At 36.8% G+C, this 20,688-nt stretch overlaps 1 protein-coding gene and 1 pseudogene across 2 annotated transcripts in view; both read left to right on the top strand.

Moving 5' to 3' along the window:
• The window catches only part of PRMT3 (protein arginine methyltransferase 3), a 98,996-nt gene that overhangs the window by 69,730 nt on the left and 8,578 nt on the right, over positions 1-20,688 (top strand). The window contains exons 14-15 of the mRNA XM_081098635.1: positions 15,951-16,001; positions 16,198-16,285. Of these exons, the coding sequence (XP_080954761.1) occupies positions 15,951-16,001; positions 16,198-16,285 (139 nt within the window). The remainder of the gene's footprint in view (positions 1-15,950; positions 16,002-16,197; positions 16,286-20,688) is intronic.
• Positions 18-172, top strand: LOC308524197 (small ribosomal subunit protein eS27-like; annotated as a pseudogene). The gene has a single exon. The product of its transcript is annotated as a small ribosomal subunit protein eS27-like (transcript).

Below are 20,688 nucleotides of genomic sequence, written 5' to 3'. Positions count from 1 at the left end.
GTCTCAGTTTCTACTTCATGGGTGTGCAGTGCCCAGGATGCTATAAAATCACCACCTTTAGCCATGCACAAACGGTAGTTTTATGTGTTGGTTGCTCCACTGTCCTGTCTCAGCCTACAGGAGGAAAAGCAAGGCTGATAGAGGGTGCTCCTTCAGAAAGAAGCAGCACTAAAAGCACCCTGACAAACGGGTAACCATCCCAATAAACACACTTTAGATTTAAAATATAAAAGAATTGGTTGTTATAGAATAGTCATGGAAATATAAAGTACAACATGGGAAATATAGTCAATAATCCTATCTAATAAAGGTGATATGCAAATTGACCATTACTCCAACACACAAGATGGCCGGCAGGGAAGGGCAGTTGGGAGGGACCAGGCCTGAGGGGGGGGGGGGCATTTGGGGGGGACCAGGCCTGCAGGGGAGGGCAGTTGGGGGGGACCAGGCCTTCAGGGAAGGGCAGTTGGGGCAACCAGATCAGCAGGGGAGGGCAGTTGGGGGTGACCAAGCCGGCAGGGGAGCAGTTAGGCGGTGATCGGGTTGGCAGGGGAGTGTTAAGGGGTGATCAGGCTGGCAGAGGAGTGGTTAGGGGGTGATCAAGCTGGCAGGCAGAAGCAGTTAGGGGCAATCAGGCAGGCAGGCAGGCGAGTGGTTGGGAGCCAGCAGTCCCGGATGTGAGAGGGATGTCTCAGACTGGAGAGGGTGCAGGCTGGGCTGAGGGACCCCCCCCCCCCAATGCACAAATTTCATGAACCGGACCTCTAGTCTGTATATATAAAAGGCTAATATGCTAAATGTCTGACCATCTGACCAGTCTCTATGATGCTCACTGACACCAGGGGGCTGATGCTCAACACAGGAGGAGTCATGACACACACTGGTCATTTACAGAGAAACAGCAAGGCGGACCTGGCACCCACAAAGCAACACTCGACTTCCCCCAAGTGGGACACAAGCCCTGCCACCGCCCTGGAGCAACAGCCCACCAAATTGCAGCCGACACTGCTGAGACCCCCATGGCGCAAAATGTTGCCCATGGCCCAGCCCAGCCTGGAAACAGTGGCTGTGGGCACCGGGTAATGACGTGTCGTAGCAACTCCGGGCTTCCTCTTCCTAGCAACAACTAGCCTCCTTGCAGTTTCTTTAGTCCAGGAACATGACTTGCTTTATAGCCAGGTGCAAACATTTCACATTTTAACCAAATCTCTGTGAAGCGTTTTCCTGTGCCTCATCTCATTTGATACACACAGAAGTCCTGGAGTAGGTAGACAAGAGATTCGGTGGAATCCTATTTTCTTTTCATTAGCCAGAAAACGGAGATTTAGAAAGTTTAGAAACTTGGCCTGACTGAAAAGAAGTAAGAAATGGTAAGACCTTGAAAATGACCAGGTTTTCTCACTGCACAGAATATAGTCAAACACTGCTGCAGCTAAATATTTTACTCTTTGTTCTCCCTGTGTGATCTACAATAATCTGCTTCGTGTTGATATTTACTGCTGTGTTGCTGACAATTACCTGAAAGAGAAGTTAGGGTGCCTCACCAGGCTGGAAAAAGTTTAGCTAAATCAGAAAGCAGGTCTAATTTAGCAAGTTTATCTATATATATAAAAGGCTAAGTTGACTTGTGCATGCACAATATATATAAAGCTCTCCCTGGCGCCAGTCACACGCGTGTGTTTCAATCTGTCATTGTCGATCATGAATTTGGTTGACACTTCTATTATAGAGAAAGGGTGAATAGTGACATTAAAATACTAGTATTTCTTCTAATTAATTTCTTTTCAGTGTGCACAAATTCGTGCACCGGGCTTTAGTATTCTAATAACTATGTAAGGTGTCAGATGGGTACAAGATTTAACAGCAGATCACTTGGTAAGTTATGTAACGTCTAAGCACTGGCATGCATACCTGAAACTAATATAATAATGTATGTCAATTCTAATTGAAAAGTACAAATGATTTTTTAAAATTAAAGAGCAAATCCAATGGAATAGCATCATGTAATAATTATAACTTAAACTAAATTAACTATTCATGTTTTAAAAAAGAGTCTGTGAAAGAAATAATGGTTTAAATAGTACAGATGATTGTACCCTCCATTTTATTTAGTGAACATGGGCCCATTTAGGGGTACGTGAAGTGGATATTGGCTATCTTTAGTACTGTTCAGTCTATAAATAATCACTTTTCTAAAATTTATCAAGCCACCTACTAGCCTCATTCCAGGGATGTCTTTTTTTTTAAATTTTTTTCTTTATTGATTAAGGTATTACATATGTGTCCTTATCCCCCCAGTGCTCCCCCACTCCCCCACTCATGCCCTCACCCCTCTGGTGTCTGTGTCCATTGGTTAGGCTTATATGCATCATACAAGTCCTTTGGTTGATCTCTCCCGCTTATCCCGACCTTCCCTTACATTCCCTCTGAGGTCTGACTGTCTGATTGATGCTGCTTTGTCTCTGGATCTGTTTTTGTTCATCAATTTATGTTGATCATTATATTCCACAAATGAGTGAGATCATGTGATATTTATCTTTCTCTGACTGACTTATTTAGCTTAGCATAATGCTCTCCAGTTCCATCCATGCTGTTGCTTCTGTTTTACCTCAGCCTAGTATTCCATTGTGTAGATGTACCACAGTTTTTTAATCCACTCATCTGCTGATGGGCACTTAGGCTGTTTCCAAATCTTAGCTATGGTAAACTGTGCTGCTATGAACATAGGGGTGCATATATCCTTTCTGATTGGTGTTTCTACTTTCTTGGGATATATTTCTAGAAGTGGGATCACTTGGTCAAATGGGAGTTCCATTTTTAGTTTTTTGAGGAAACTCCATACTGTTCTTTACAGTGCCTGCACCAGTCTGCATTCCCACCAGCAGTGCACGAGGATTCTTTTTTCTCTGTATCCTCACCAGCACTTGTCGTTTGTTGATTTGTTGATGATAGCCATTCTGATGTGAGATGGTACCTCATTGTTGTTTTGATATGCATCTCTCGGATGATTAGTGACTTTGAGCATGTTTTCGTATGTCTCTTGGCCCTCCTTATGTCCTCTTTCAAAAGTATCTATTTAGGTCGTTGCCCATTTTTTGATTGGGTTGTTTATCTTCCTTTTGTTAAGTTGTACGAGTTCCCTGTAAATATTGGAGATTAAACCTTTATCAGTGATAACATTGGCAAATATGTTCTCCCGTGCAGTGGGCTTTCTTGATTTGTTGATGGTTTCTTTTGCTGTGCAAAAGCTTTTTATTTTGATGTAGTCCCATTTCTTTATTTTCTCTTTAGTTTCCATTGCCCTAGGAGCTGTATCAGTAAATATATTGCTACAACATATGTCTGAGATTTTGCTGCCTGTGGATTCCTCTAATATTTTTATGATTTCCTCTCTTATGTTTAAGTACTTTATCCATTTTGAGTTTACTTTTGTGTATGGTGTAAGTTGGTCTAGTTTCATTTTTTTGCATATATCTGTCCAGTTTTCGCAACACCAATTATTGAAGAGACTGTCTTGACTCCATTGTATGTTCTTGCCTTCTTTGTCAAATATTAATTGAGCATAATGGCTTGGGTCGATTTCTGGGTTCTCTATTCTATTCCATTGGTCTATATGTCTGTTCTTGTGCCAGTACCAGGCAGTTTTGAGAACAGTGGCTTTGTAATACAGCTTGATATCTGGTATTGAGATCCCTTCTACTTTGTTCTTCTTTCTCAGGATTGCTGCAGCCAGTGGTTCTCAACCCGTGGGTCATGACCCCTTTGGGGGTCGAACGACCCTTTCACAGAGGTCACCTAAATACATCCTGCATATCAGATATTTACATTACGATTCATAACAGTATCAAAATTACAGTTATGAAGTAGCAGCGAAAATAATTTTATGGTTGGGGGTCACCACAACATGAGGAACTGTATTAAAAGGTCGTGGCATTAGGAAGGTTGAGAACCACTGACTGCAGCTATTCGGGGTCTTTTTTTATTCCAGATGAATTTTTGGAGTTTGTTCTAGGTCTGTGAAATATGCCATTGGTATTTTAATGGGGAGTGCATTGACTCTATAGATCCAAGGGTGTCTTTTAGGTCAGAATGCAGCATCTTTGTTCATATATTTCTGTCTCCAAAATGCTGTCACTGGCTAATTGCTTTTTCTTTATCCAAATTAACAACAGTTTTCCTATCTCTTTAGTGGTCTGTGATCATTATTTCCTTCACACCCTTACAATATTAACACTCTTGATGGCCTTTTTGTGTTTTAAAATTAAAACATAAGCTAATCATGCTTAATCTTCTTTTGAAAGCCCAGCTTATAGCCCCATTGAATCTGCGTTTTAAAAAATTCATTAACATTGATTCATTAACACTGATTGAGTTATATTTAAAAAGGACTTGAATATCAAATTTTTCTAAAATATAATCTTAGTGGAATGTTGAAATTCTTAAGCTACATTATAACCATATTTTAATTATAGATATGTATAGGGTTATACTTGAAATCAGAATGTCAAGGGTCAAAATATTTAGGAGAGAAATAATCACACTCAAACAGGACTGAAATACTTATCTCAAGCATAGCAATAAGCATAAGAATGGTTTATTTATCAAATAATCAATAAGAGTGGACTCTTGATTAGAGATGACAGGGGAGTTCTCCCTAGACTTATCTCAGAGACTGTCAATTAGAATTATTAGGTTGTGATAATAAATGTGAGTTTGACCAGATATTTTCCTCTTTGATTCAGGCACTTTCCCTAGTGTAATGACCTATAAGGAAGTAATCTTCCTAGTTCAGATTTCCTTTGATTTAATGCTCTGGTACAAACCATCGTAAATATTGCCATCCAGATTTTCTAAAAATCCTAAAGTACCTATGTTTCCAGATGTCTGATATATATATATATTTTCACAGGAAGGACTAGTCCTCATGGGAAAGTGAGTCAATAATTGGAAAAATAAACTGTATTATATATACCAGTTGTCTCATAACTTAATATTTACCAAAACCAGTCAATTTTTTGCTTTTCTAGAAGACTGAATGAGAAAAGGACTAATTTAGAAATATAAGGGAGTTTTCTGAAAGTGATTAAAATCAAAGAGGAGAGTTTAAACAGTGATAATATAGCACTGTGATTAAAAGCTTTAGCTCTGATGGGCTCAGTTTACCAATATGACTTTAGAAGAGGTGTTTGATTTCTCAGGACTTCAAATTTTTTATGTGAAAAGTGGAGATAATGACACCAGTACCTACTTCCTTGGTATTATTTTGAGTGCTAAATGAGATAATATGTAAAAGCATTTACCACTATACCTGGCACATACAAAATGCTCATAAAATGATCTAATTAATGTACCATTCGCTTTCCTGTCTTGCCTTAAAGAAAGAATTGTTTGTTCAAGTTTATTTTTAACATGCATTTGCTTTTGAGGATTTAGTATTGTGTGATTTCATAGATGAATTTACTTACTCCATCAGGATTGAACTGACTAGTTTTTTTTTTATAGGCAAAGGTATGCAGTGAAAACTCTTTGACCTATTTCGTATACTTGAATATCCTAATGTAGTGGAAAAATGAGATCTTCTTTCAGAATGCTGCATTTATGCAAATCAGCTGTTTCTCAAAGCAAAATCACTTTCTGCCTACAGTTTTGCAGAGTCACATTTTTAATTTGTAGGTTACTATGACAATGACATAACTATTACAGAATGCTCTTTTCTTTAACAACTGATATGTCCTACCTCTCCCCAAAGTCTGCACCATAGTGTGCAGTCTGATTTTCTTTTCTCTTCTCACTCTCATTCTTTTATTCAGCATCCAACCCCATGGATATGGGATGGGCCAAACTGAGAATATGAGGGCCCCATTTTTGTATTCCTACCCATGTGATGCTGTCAAAAGGGTTGCACAGGTAGTCTTTTAGCTGCTTCCTCTGAACTGGCAAATGCCTGTAAGGCAAAAGCAGTCCTGAATGTGTCTCATTTTTTTCTTTTTTATTTCTTTCTTTGCTGAGTCTTACCTTGGTAATGTTTTAATTTATCTCTCTGATGCCTTCAAGCACATAGTATTTTATATTTTTTCAGTTCTTATAGTTGCTCTCAGCAAAAGGGTCATTATATTTTATGTAGTCCACCACTACAGGAGCCAAATTCTTCACTGTGCTGTTTTTTTCCTCCCTAAGGTCTTCTGTCTATAACACTTCCCCATTCTCTAAACTATTTCCCTCTTAGTTGTTATATGTCAGTTTAAATGTTACTTCCCCTAGGCAGCCTTCTCTAATCCCACAGAGTAGATTCTAATACATCTATTAAATGTTGCTGCACTCCCTGTAATACCACCCACCATACTTATAATGTTTTTTGTTCAGTGTCTTGTGTTCAGCTGTGGATTCCTATAGGCTCTTCAGGGCAGTCTCATCATGTCTATGGTCACCTCCATATCCTCACTGCCTAAGCAGATGCCTGGGTATTCTACCTAAACAGTGAAAATAACTGTTCAGTTGAAGCATACAATAGCGAAAATTAATCTGTGCTCTTAGAAGTCAGGATAGTAGTGAGATAACATAAGTGTTGGTGAGAATGTGGAGAAAAGGGAACCCTTGTGCATTGTTTTGGGAATGTAAACTGGTGCAACCACTATGGAAAAGAGTATGGAGGTTCCTCAAAAAATTAAAGATAGAATTATCATATGATCCTGCAGTCCCACTCTGGGTATATATCCAAAGGAAATTAAAATAAGATCTTGAAGAGATGTCTTCACTCCCATGTTCATTGTAGCCACGATGTGGAGACAACCTAAGTGTCAAACAGATGAGTGGATAAAGATGTGGCATATAGATGGAATGGAATATTCAGCCATAAAAAGAAGGAAATCCTGCTTTTGTGACAACAAGGATGGACCTTGAAGGTATTATGCTGAATGAAATAAGTCAGACAAAGAAAGACAAATACCATATGATATCATTTATTTGTGGAATCTTTTACAAAAGCCAAACTTACAGAAACCGAGAGTAGAAAGGTAGTTACCAGTGGCTGAGGGAAATGAGGAGACATTGATCAAAGGGTACAAACTTCAAGTTATAGGTTGAATAAGTTCTGGGGATTTAGGGTATACTGTGATTATAGTTAATAATACTATATTATATACTTAAAAGTTGCTAAGAGAATGGATTTAAATGTCCTCACTTCCAAAAAAATTGATCATTGTCTGATTCTGATGGTGGTGTCAGCTAACACTGTGATAATAATCACTTTGCAATATGTAAGTGTATCAGATCAACACATTACACACCTTAAATTTACACAATGTTGTCTATTATATCTCAGTAAAGCTGAAAGAAAAAATCAGGATAGTAGATGCCTTGCGGGGGTTAAGGTTCCTAGGATTAGCTAAGTACATAAGGGGGATTACTAGGGTGCTGAAGATTCTATTTCTTGATCTGGGTGTTGGTTTCACAGCTATATTTAAAAGAGAAAATATTGGTAAATATCAATGAATATAAAATGTATAAAACAATATCTTGTGCTTATAGCTAGGAAGAAATGTAGAGTAGTTAGGGCATGTAAGGTATCAATTTATGAAATGTTAGGATTAAAGTACTGCTTTAGGCTCTAAAGAGGTGATTCCTTCTGCTTCCTAAAATCACTATAATAAGCAATTTTGAAATTACAAGGGAGTGATCCAAATAAATGTTAAAATTTATTTATAATCTGGGAATATTTCAAGTAGATAAAAATTAATTACATTGAGTTTTTCAGTAAAAGTACCTTTAAGAAATTTTAGACATATTGTCTGTTTTGCTACTTCCCATATTGCTAGGTCTGTTTCTAAAGTACTCAATTTGGCAATATCCCTTGAGAAGTATATGGCACTTAATGTGTATTGTTCCCTAGAGGAATTATGAAAGAAAGAAAAGATGCAAATTTTCTCTTGGGATAAAATAGAAAATTAATTGAAGAAGAAAGAGTTCATAATTTAAGGTATAATTAATATTGGGAGAAAATTCTAATATATAATTTTCATATTTGTTGATTATGCTTTCTTAGTTTTAATGCCAGTCATCACTAGCAGAATTCATGTTTTTTTGCAGTAGCTTGTATGTCTTTTGTTTGTAGTTTCATTTGGTTGGTTTATATACAGAGATATAAGCTATAGTAATCATTTTTTGCATTATCTTCTTACTCTTTCTTTACTTGCTTTAGACCTAGCAGTTGGCTTTTGAATTCCATTTTAAGATTCTGAAAGAAATACTTCCACAAAAAATGAATTGTATTTTTGTTATAGTGATTCTGCTGCATGGATTACAAGCACTCTGTCTCCATGCTTGGATAAACTCCATCAAAAGCACATTATCCTCCTACTTCTGTGGACAGCTGCCTAATTGTATCTGCTGTAACCACACGCTGTTGGAACATGATACCAATGAAGAACAGAAATGATAAATTACTCCCTGCAGGTGATAGTGATAATGATAATTTTTAATTTCCTTCTTTCTCATAAGGTCTAGTCTGATCTTATTTCATTGGCTGCCATCCTGTTACACACACATACACAATACGTTCTCTTTAAAGAAATACTCATTGCACCAAAATACATGAGAAAGTAATTCATTTTTTTTTTCAAATAATTGTTCTTCAAATGAGCATTGTTCTTAAAACGAGCTGCATCTACCTTTATATGTGTTGGATAAACAAGCAAATTGTGATTTAAAACAGATTTTTAAATGATTCGATTTACAAATGCTGTGAATTTTTTTTTTTTTCCCTTTTTGTGCAGTGCACAAAGAGACGAACCGATCATTCTGAAACTGTATTCTGATGGTTAGGAATATTTAAGATGCACAATAAAGTTACATGTCTTATTTTCCTATGTACTTCAAAGTAATTATGGAGGATTTTCAACAAATTACAAGTATGATCAAGCTGTTCAAGAAATTTACTGTACGCATGTGTTTTCCTTTCATTCTGTTTTTTATTTTTTTCCATCATCATCAGTATTGTTCTTATTTTCCCTTCTCTCAATCTAAGGGCTTTATAACTAAGTTTTTTCTGACTGTTGTATAATTCAGTGAAACTTTATTTAATTGTGACCTTGTCTTTGCAGATTAACCCAGCTCTTAGAGATATTTGATTTTAATGCTTTTTTCCCCTCAGATGTTCCTTTTGCCCCTGACAAGATATGTATGTGGAACAAAGAGGAATTTATTCTGTGGTCAGGTCTTCTAACATATCTGATCTTTTTCAAGCACATGTCAAGCTGTGCTGCAGTTATTTATTACCATTGTCTATGAGTCTTCATTTTCAATTTCCTATGCTTGTTGTTTGTTTGTTTTTTCTTATAGTTGAATGACACCCACAGAGAAAGGATAAGTTTATTGGAATTAACATTTAAAAGATCTAGAGATACCCTGGCATGATGATAATAAGGTAGTGAAACTATAAGTACAGAAAGGTGGCATATTCATATTCTGAAGCAAAATAGTTTTGTTCCCAAATCAACTGACATATTTGGTTATAATGGCTTTGCAGAAATAAAAACACTAGTCATAGTTCAATTGGTTTATATAACTATGTTTCAAGGTTAAGGTTTTTTTTCTCTCCTAATTTCTATTTTAATTATTAAAGAAGACTTATGCAGCAAAAAATATATATATTTTAAAAACTGTTTTCTTTGAGTAGCATTCTAGGTCTTGCTTGTGTTTGAGGGTAATTACCAATTTTTTAAACCGGAAATTCCCTTTGGTTTTTCAGAGTAAGAGTCTTTCACTGTCTCAGTTATATGAATGTTAGTCGACAAGAAGATTATCTGCACATACCTTTTTATTTATTTATTTATTATTATTATTTTTTAATTGATACCAGAGAGGGAGAAAGGGGAGAGAGAGATAGAGAGATAAACATAGATGTGAAAGAGACACATTGATTGGTTACCTTCCTTACGTGCCCCACCGGGATGGAATGCACACCCTAAATGTGTGTCCTGACCTGGAATCAAACCTATAACCTTCTGGTGCATGGGGCAAGGCTCCAACTAACTGAGCCACACTGGCCAGGGTTGCACATAATTTTTAATCTCTGGTGAATTTCTTCCTAATGTTCCTCGTGTTTCTGCTTAATGTGTGCTGGGGAACTGATCTTAACATTACCCTCAACCAAACATCATTAGGAGGGAACTGCATGAGGAGCTGAAGATGTTATGATGCATTTCCAATGGAACTATAAAATAGTATATTGTGACTATTTATCCAAATTAATAAATATTTATCTATAGGATTACTTTTGATGGCCAAATGGCATTTCATTGTATAGAGATATTATGATTTATTAACTGGTCACCTATTGTTGAAAATTTGAGCTAAAATTGACATCTTATGGCTAAATCTTTGCAGGCATACTTAATAATTTCCATAGAATACATTTTAGAATTCCTGGGTCATTGAATATATACATTATGTAAACATGGCACTTAGAAAACATAAAACATGCAGAAATCATAAGTGTAGTGTGATAAAATTGCCCAAAGAAGAATATTCACCACGTACTCAACTCAGCTTAAGAATATTAATAGCAAACCAAGAGCCCACCATGTAACCCCTTTCAGTTTCTATCCCTATATAAGGGTAACTAATATACTGACTTACAATACCATAAGTTTTGCTGTTTTTGAATATTCTGTCTATAAATGGAATTATATCATTTGTACTATTTCATGTATGACTTCTTTCTAATACAGATGTTTTGTCTTTTTGTTTTTATTGATCAAATGTTATATCTTTTAATATGTATTGCTAAGTTCCCGTTAGAAAGGTTATTTCAGTTTATTTTCCCACAATGAGTGCCATGTTTCCCACTAAACTGTGGTTATTATCATTTTAAAAAGTTCTGATCAAGGAAATGGTTGTTTCAATTTACTCACTTTTCTCTAAATAGGTCAAACATCTTTTTTCACATGCTTATTAATCAGTTGATTTTCCTTTCAGAAATGTCCTTTGTCTTAATTTCTTTTGACATATTGTTTTCTTACTAATTTAGAAGTTTAATTTACAAAGAACACGTGACCCTTTGTTTTATATATATTACAAATATTCTCAGATTTCTTGACTTTCAATTTTGATACTAAAGTTTTAAATTTCCCTTATATTAAGTCTGCCTATGTGTAGCATTTTAAAAGCCTTCTTCAGTTCCAGATTTTATACTGGTAAACACTTACATATGTTGGTGGGATTTCACTTTTCCTCCCTCCTACCCTTCCACCTACTGCACTGATCTTTATGATTACATGTGCAAATTGATAACCCCACCAGATGATGTTGTAATTTTGCCTTACACAATTATAAGTATTGTGAAGGGAAAAGTAAAACCCAATTATTTATTACTGTTGTTGTTCTTGTATTATGTTTGATGTTTCAGGTTTTCCTTCTAGTATTGTAACCCATCAGCCCGAAGAACTTCCTTTAAAAAGTCCACTGGCAGTGAATTATTTTTGTTTCCTTTACTTGAAAATGTCTTTATTTTACCTTTATTCCTGAAAGATATTTTTTCTGGATATAGAAATGTAAAGGGTTTTTTTTTTTTTCCTGCTTCAATATTTTTATCTTTTCCATCATGACCACCAATTACATGTATGTTAGCTTTATAGTTCCCTGCAACTCTGTGCATTCTATATCAAACTTTTCCCCTTTGTTTTTAAAATTAAATAATTTCCATTGATCTATCTTAAAACTCACTGCTTTTTTCCTTATTATCTCCATTCTGCAATTCAGCCCAGGGAGTTCTTTTGTTTCCATTATTTTTTAGTTTTCAATATTCCTTATGTTTCTTTTTTTTTTAACTAGAGGCCCGGTGCACAAAATTCATACACAGCTAGGGTCCATAGTCCTGGCTGGCAATCAGAGCCAATTGGGGCCTTCCGGCTGCTGGCTGGGACCTTCCTTCCCCTGGCTGCCGGTTGGCTGCTGGCTGGGACCTTCCTTTATTCCGCGCCACGCCCTGATGGTCAGCGCATATCATAGCAAGCAGTCGAACTCTTGAGGGGACGATTTGCATATTAGCCTTTTATTATATAGGACTGGTGGCCCGGTGCACAGACTCGTGCACATTGAAAGGAAATTCATTAGAAGGTGGCCAGCAGGGCGGGACCTGGTGAGACGGGCCAGACACACCCTGGAGCCAATCTCCCATGGTCCCTCCCCGGTTGGCTGCACCTGGGGTGATGCTGTGGCTCGAAGGGCATCTGCAGTCACCGCAGCTCAGTAGTAAGTCAGATTTGGGGCCGACAGTGCCCCAGCAGCAACATAACCCATGGTCGAAGGTGGAATCACACAGCCCTGCAAGGAGTCAGGCTTCCTCCTGTGTTGAGCGTCTGCCCCCTGGTGGTCAGTGCACGTCATACCTATCAGCTGGTCGGATGGTCAGACAGTTGCTTAGCCTTATATATATATAGACTAGAGGCACGGTGCACAAAAATTTGTGCACTCGGGTGGGAGTGGGGGTCCCTTAGCCCGGCCTGTGCCCTCTCGCAGTCTGGGACCCCTCGGGAGATAACAACCTGCTGGCTTAGGCCTGCTCCTGGGTGGCAGAGGGCAGGCCCAATCCCTAGGTGCAACCCCTGGTCGGGCTCAGAGCAGGGCCGATTGGGGAGTTGGGGCGCCGCCCCCTGTCATGCACAGAGCAGGGCGGATTGGGAGGTTGCGATGCCACCCTCAGTCACGCTCAGGGTAGGGCCAATTGGGGGGTTGGGGCACGGCCCCCTGTCACACTCAAGGCAGGGTCAATGGGGAGGTTGCGGCGCCACCCCCTGTCACGCACAGAGCAGGGCCCATCAGGGGGTTGGGGCTCCGTACCCTGTCACGCACAGAGCATGGCTGGTCAAGGGGTTGGGGAGCTCCCCCCAGTCATGCACAGAGCAGGGCCGATCAGGTGGTTGAGGAGCTCCCCCCTGTCACTCACAGAGTAGGGCAGATCAGGGGGTTGGGGCACCGCCACTGTCACACTCAGGGCAGGGCCGATGGGGAGGTTATGGCTCTACCCCGTCACACACAGAGCAGGGCCGATCAGGGGGTTTGGGCGCTGCCCCCTGTCACACTGATCCCGGTGCTGGGAGACATATTACCCTTTTACTATATAGGATAGAGGCCTGGTGCACGGGTGGGTGCCAGCTGGTTTGCCCTGAAGGGTGTCGTGGATCAGGGTGGGGATCCCCACTGGGGTGCCTGGCCAGCCTGGGTGAGGGGATGATGGCTGTTTGCAGCTGGTCACACACCCTTCAGGGTGGGGGTCCCCACTGGGGTGCCTGGCCAGTCTGAGTGAGGGGCTGAGGGCTGTTTTCAGGCTGGCGGGTGACTGAAGCTCCCAACCGCTCCTTTTTTTCTTTTTCTTTTTTTTTTTTCTGGGCCAGCTTTAGCTTTGAGGCTTGGCTCCAGCTCTTAGGCCTCCGCTGCTGAAAGCAGGTTTCTGGCCTTCGTTTACCTTCTGTATTTGAAACAATATTGTGATCCTGCTGGCTGAAGCCTGGCGACTAAAGCAGGTTTCTGGGGTTTTGTTTAGCTTCTGTATTTATAACATAGTTGCTTAGAGTTGCAGCTCAGAGGCCTGCAGCAGCAAGCGGGGAACGTTGGAGTCCTCCATCACTGAAGCAACCAAGCCTCATGTTAGTTTCAAGCTGCCTGGCTGCCGGCCGCCATCTTGGCTGGCAGTTAATTTGCATATTGCCCTGATTAGCCAATGGGAAGGGTAGCGGTCGTATGCTAATTACCATGTTTCTCTTTTATTAGATGGGATAGTTTCTATTTTTCTATGAGAATTCCTATCTTCTGATTCATTTCACTGTGTTTTCTATTAGATGTTGTACATCCTTTGTCATGTGGATTCTCATAATGTTATAACTGTCTGGATAATGCTCATGTTTAGTGTTTGCAGGCAATCAGACCAATTCAAGTCAAAACACAAGTTTTGTCAATAGTGTCTGTGCAGAGAGTGGATCAAATCTTAGTCATTCTCTAAGCATATGTTACGTTGTTTTGGGTCTCTCTGTATATGCACGTAAGGAATTAGTCTTAGATTTGTACAGGTTTTTCAAATCTTAGTTCAGTTCTCTAAGCCTTTTCCACTTGATTTGGGTTTTTTTTTTCACACACGTTTATTCAAGGTTTAATCCTAGGACTTGTGCCAGTGATTTAAGTTTTAGTTCAATTTTTTCAGCCTCTATTGTGTTGGTTTGGATCTCACCTGAGCTGTGTAGTTCAGGGGGTTAGCCTGAGACTTGTGCAGCTTTAGACATAGAATTAGGTATCCTCTGCTTTCTTTCTTCCTCATATTTGATCTACGCTCTCCATTTTTTTCAAAGTTGAAAATTATTAGGTCCATCTAAGTGTAGTTATCCAATCATTTTATAAAGTGCACTATCTAATGAGACTAGTTAATTTAAGAAACTAAAGACTAAGAAAAGTTAATTTAAAATTTATTAAGAACCTGCTGTATAACAGATTTGTGCTGGGTAAAGGGCATAAAAATATAAATTACTCATAGGCTTTGCTTATAAATAAGTTACAGTCTAATAGGGCAAACTAAACTAAAATATAGATGATAAGTACTGTAATAAAATTGTATATCATAGCACATTCACTCAGCAAATATGAATTGTGTTCTATGGGCCAGGCACTGCACTGGCCATGAAGAATATAGTGGTGAACATGATAGACATAGGAATAAATTTAAGTAGACAGTTAAATTAGTCATTGGAGAAGTATCAGGAAATCAGCTGGAAAAAAGGTTATATATTTTAGAAATGTTCTCGTTAGCTACATGGTTTTCTGTAATAACCTGTAGCTGAACACTACGTTGCTTTATAATCCTATTTGACAGAATTATAAATAGTGTTTCGATTTTTCTTTTGGTATCTAAAGTATAATGAACCTGAAGGTTAAATATTGAATTTGGTTTGGATTCAATCCATATTAATCCTACAGATCAATAAAACTTCACGTTCCCAACAAAAGCAGCAGTGTCCTGTTTTTAACACTTTAAGAGCTTTATTTAATGCCAGTTGTAAAAATAGGTTAAGTTAAGCTAGTCCCAGTAGTGAAAGAAAAAGGAATGGTATTTAAAGTTTAAACAAAATAAATGAAAACTCTATATTCATCTGAATGTTAGTTTCTTTTCGAGACCTTTTTGTACATCATAGTAACCCTTAGAGTTACTTCGAGTTTCTCTTTTGGCGATTTGCTTAAACATAAGTTTTATTTGAGTACTATTACTGATCTTTATTTTATTTTCAGAAGAAAAAAAGCAATATTTAAATATTCCATAATCTCATTGCAAAAATATTCATAATGGTTTGCTTTAAAATTGGATGCATAATAATATCAGAAGAAATTTAATGAGCTGTCTTTGTATAAAAGTATGTTTTAGTTCTTTATTGCTGTGTAACACAATACCCAAAAACTTAATGCTTTGAGGTCACAATCATTTAGATTTATGGTTTATGATTCTGCAGTTTGGACTGGACTTATCTACTAGTTTTTCTGCTGGTCCCTCCTGGGTCTCTTGAGCTGCTGCCGTTGTCTGGAGGCCTGACTAGTACCACAGGGTCCAGGATGCCTTACCTCGCATGGCAGCAGGAGAGTCTGGACCCACAAGGCTGCTGAGCCTCTCTCTCCTTATAGTCTCTCACCTTTCAGTAGTCTACCATGATCATTTCTCTATTAAAACATATTGATTATTTGATTAGCCTTGTTACCTTTATTATTGTGTTGTTTCTGTGGGGAAAAGCCAAATTATATTACTTTATTTTTACTTATAACATCTTTTCCAGAAAAAATGGTGACCTGCCATAAGTTTAAGAGGTATCTGGTCTTTGAAATGGTTTTTTATTTGCCATGTTTTAAAAGACTGAATAGTAAATTATGTCATGTAATTAGTTTGTTTATTTATTTATTTCATTTATTTTTAAAAACAGGCAATTGCTGGCTACTTTGATATATATTTTGAGAGGAATTGCCAAAACAGGGTAAGTATTATGAGTTGTCTCATAAGAATTAATTATGTGAAATACATTGCATTTTATTTTTGTGCCCCAAGGTGTTTGATCATAAGCATTTTGCTATTGTAAGCAATTGGAGCTTGTATTTGATGTAGTAGATTAATGTACCATGATATTAAATATCTTGTACTTCATCAGATACTTTTGAACTCCACCATTGCAGGTCGTGTTCTCTACGGGCCCCCAGAGTACCGAAACACACTGGAAACAAACAATATTTCTATTGGAAAAGCCATTTTCAGTTAAAGCAGGTGAGAGAGAAATGTAAAGGGGCTAAAGTGTCTTATTTATTCTGAAGCATACAATATTCATTCATTCTACAACCACTTTTTATGTGCCCACTCTATTTGAAGGAGTATAATAGTATAATAGATGCTAAAATAAGATGTTCTTGGAGCTTACCATCTACATAAATTTTTGAATTTATTGGGGTGACATAGGTTAATAAAGTTATACAGGTTTCAAGTATACAATTCTATAATATATCACCTGTACGTTGCATTGTGTGTCCACCACCCAGAGTCAAGTCTCCTTCTGTCACCATTTATCCCCCCCATTACTCTCTTCTACCTACCCCACCCTCCTTTCCTTCTGGCAATCACCACACTACTGTCTATTTTTTTCTTAATCCCTTCATCTTTTTTACCCAACCTGCCTCCCATCTGACAGCTGTCAGTCTGCTCTCTATATCTATGAGTCTGTTTCTGTTTTATTTGTTTATTTTGTTAATTAACTTCCACATATAAGTGAAATCTATGGTATTTATCTTTCTCCTACTCACTTATTTCACTTAGCATAATATTCTGCATGTCCATCCATACTGTTGCTAAGGGTAAGATTTCTTTTAAAGAAGTAATTTAAAAGAAAACTTATATTTACATCTAATATCTGCCAGTTAAAATGTATGTCACATATTATGTACTTATTATTTTGAGTACCACAGAAGAATTCAGAAAACTTTTCTTTAACAATAACTAGTATTTACTAAGTTGCAAATATAACCAAAAGAAAATATAATATTTTCATTTCCCAACTGACTAAAGAGTAATACTACCATAAAGGTAAAGTATAAATAGAAGAGAATGTTCTTCAGTAGGTAGCATATTCAAAATATATTTGTCTGGAATTCACTCAATTGTCTCTATCTCCTCAAATCCTACAGTATTCAAGGACTGGTCACTTCTACCCTCCTTTGTTTTATATCTCATTGGTCGTTTACTTATATGAGCACCCATAGTTCTTCCATATTACACATTTAGCTCCAAAAGTTGGAGTTTGGTTATAAAGCCTTTTTTTTTTTTTTTTTTTTTTTAATTTAAGCAGCTTATTACATAAGTCTTCTTGTTTCCGTTTTCTGAAAGCTTCCCCAACTTAGAAAAGCTGAATGTACAACAAATTTCAGTGAAAAGTTGTCCAACATCTCTAGTAACTCAGGAAAAAGATAACTAAAACGACAAGACACTGTTTCTTATTCATCATTATGATGGGAAATACATAAAATTTAACAGCACCACGTGCTGACAATAATGTAGACAAATATAACTTATACTCTGCTGCTGGTAGTCTTAATTGGTACAACTACTTTAGAAAACAGTTTGATACCATCAAGTTAAGAGTACATGATCCATCCCTACAACCACAGTTTTTTTCTAGGCATGTGTTTTGACAGTCTTTCCCACAATCTGTGTACAAGAACTTTCACAACAGTGGTTTGTAGAGGTGAAAAATTAGAAGCAACCTTAATGTCCACCAGTAGAAGATAGATAAATTTGGTAGTTGCATACAATAAAATATAGTAGATAAATCATATATGTGTGTCTATCGAAAGCAACATTGCAGAAAAATAGTGGCAGAATGATTCCTGCGATATACCATTTATGTGAATTTTAAAAACATACATACACACATAGTAGAGGTAAGAAGTAACACTTAAGAATGATAACCGCTGAATTCAGTGTAGTGGTTACCTTTGGGGAAAGACAGAAAGAAGGTCAGGGAAGGCTATGGAGGGGGTTCAGTGCCAGATATCTGAACTGTTTATTTTTAATATTGAAGGAATTGTAGGAGAATGTTAGTATTTGACAAAGCTAAGTAGTGGGTCCCAGGTAGTCATTATATTCTCTATACATTTAAAATATTTCATAAAATTCTACAGTTTTTATTTCACTGTTGATGCATAAGTTGAATTTAGTAGATGCAGATAAACACTATTAGGTAAGTGAGTGGATGCGACTATGTTCCAATTAAATTTTATTTACAAAAACAGGTAGCCAGCATCAAAACTTTTCCATAAAACAAATCTCCAGGCACAATTGCTTCATTGCAAATTTTCCCAATCACTTAAAAAAGAAATAACACCAAAATCTATATAGTCTCTTTCAAATAAAGAGAGCTAAAATTATGAGTAGTATTATGTTGATAATAAAAACTAGACAAAGATAGTACAAGAAAATTAAGCTACAGACCAATTCCCATTATGAATATAGATGCATAAATCCTCAACAAAATACTAGCAAGTTGAATCCAGCAGTATTATAAGAAGAACAATGCCATTACCATATGAGGGGTTTATTCCAGGAATGCAAGGCTTATTCAGTATTTTTAAGTCATTTAATGTGATCCACAAGCTACCAGAATAAAAAAAAACACACATGATCACACCAATGACTAGAAAAATCACTTGATAAAATTCAATTTCCATTCATGATAAATACTAAAGCAAACTAGAAATAAAAGAACTTCCTCAATCTGATAAAGGCATCCACACAAAATCAGCAGTAGCACATAATATACAGATGGTGTATTGCAGAATTGTGTTCCTGAAACCTGTATAATTTTTTTAACCAATGTCACCCCAATAAATACAATTTTTTAAAAAAAAGATAAACATTCTAAGCAATAAATATGTTTTATAATTTAAAAAAAATAAAAAAGTAAGAAAAGACAATGTGAATATTTTCCCAGACTAAGATTCTACATTTGGCTAAAAGCAAAATGGAACTGTATAATAATGAGTCTAATTTGTTTTTGTTTTGTTTGTCATTTTATTTACAATGTAATTTTAAAAAAAAATCCCAAAAGAAGTGCTCTAAACATTTGAGCACTTCCAGCATTGTGAGAATAAGAATGAATACTCTTAAAAGAGTTAGAGAACATTTACTTTAAGATTAAAGTCCGGTTATATGTTTTTCTTTTTCCTTTAAAAATACTAATGTACAATTTTATTTTACAAACTTATGTGGCAGTGTTTACTTAAAAACCCCAGATCATTTTTGTGTTATTTGGCTTTGGAAATATGATTAAAATCAGGCTATTTCTCTTTCTCTGTATATACCTAGTAAGTTTTTAAATGGAGAATCCATTTATTTTTTCTTTCATTTTTTTAACTTTGAGCTTTACTAGTGACAATAATGAATTTTTTTGTTCCTTCTGGGGAAATGAAATGTCATTGCTCTGAATGAAAATAACTTTTAAAAACCACTGAATTTAAACCACATGAAATGAAATTAATTTTGTTCTTGATTGAACTGCAGCACTGCTTTGTGGTATCCTAATAGCCGTCTGCCGATGATTAAACAAGGTGGTACAGCTCAGCTCCATAGAGAATGTCTTTTGCAGCTCTCACCACAGTATACACGCTCAACAACATCAGTCATTTTATATCTATTTGACACTGATTAATTACTCCGATCTATTCTGGTGCTACAGACACTGTCCTAAACAATTGAAGGGAGTTCAGCAGTGTGAATTATGTATTTATTACTGTGACCCTTCCTGCTATTTAATTAACTTAAATAGATGGTATTTGCACCCTCATTTTGAAATTAAGGTTATTGTAAAACTAGCTATTTTACTTGTATTTCACTTTAAGACATGAAAATTATACTGAGATTATAAGGCAATGTTTTGCCTTTTAAGTTATTCAGATGTTTTGCTTGTTTAATAGTGATGCTTAAAATTTTTTGTGTGAAAATTTAACAAAAATATCCATTAATAGTTTATCTTGACTTGGGCTCTATGTCTAAATTGAGGAATGCACAGAGCTCTTGTAGGCATATCCTCTAAACCTGAAATGAACTTGAAAACCTGCTTTGTAAGCACTTGGAACATTCCTCTTTGATCCTTACACTAAGGATTGAAAGAACATTTACAAACAAGCCAACTTAGATATTTTTAACACTTCGGAGGCAACTTAAATCAAAGAGGAGCAATCATTAGCATATACATACCAAATGGAAATATTTGTAAAAATACCTCACATACATCAACAAGAAAGTCCCTAAAATAAATGTACAAATGATTTTTTTTTTAATATTTATTGATTTCAGGGAGGAAGGAAGAGGGAGAGAGATAGAAACATCAATGATGAGAGAGAACCATTGATCAGCTGCCTCCTGCACATGCATTGTCAGAGTTCCCGCCCACAACCTGGGCATGTGCCCTGACTGGGAATCGAACCCTGACCTCTGGTTCATAGATCGACACTCAACCACTGAGCCATGACAGCCAGATCACAAAGGATTTTTTAAGATAGTGGTTAGACATTCTAAATGATACTCATCACCACAGATAATCATTGACATGCAAATCAAAGCAATCCAATTCTGATGATTGTTTATCTCAATATCAGGTATTTTTAATTGTTTTATGTTCT

Source organism: Myotis nattereri (assembly GCF_964212035.1).
Source record: "Myotis nattereri genome assembly, chromosome: 9".
Taxonomy (NCBI): domain Eukaryota; kingdom Metazoa; phylum Chordata; class Mammalia; order Chiroptera; family Vespertilionidae; genus Myotis; species Myotis nattereri.
The sequence above is the reverse complement of the archived record's forward strand: the minus strand, read 5'-3'. Positions and strand labels throughout refer to the sequence as shown.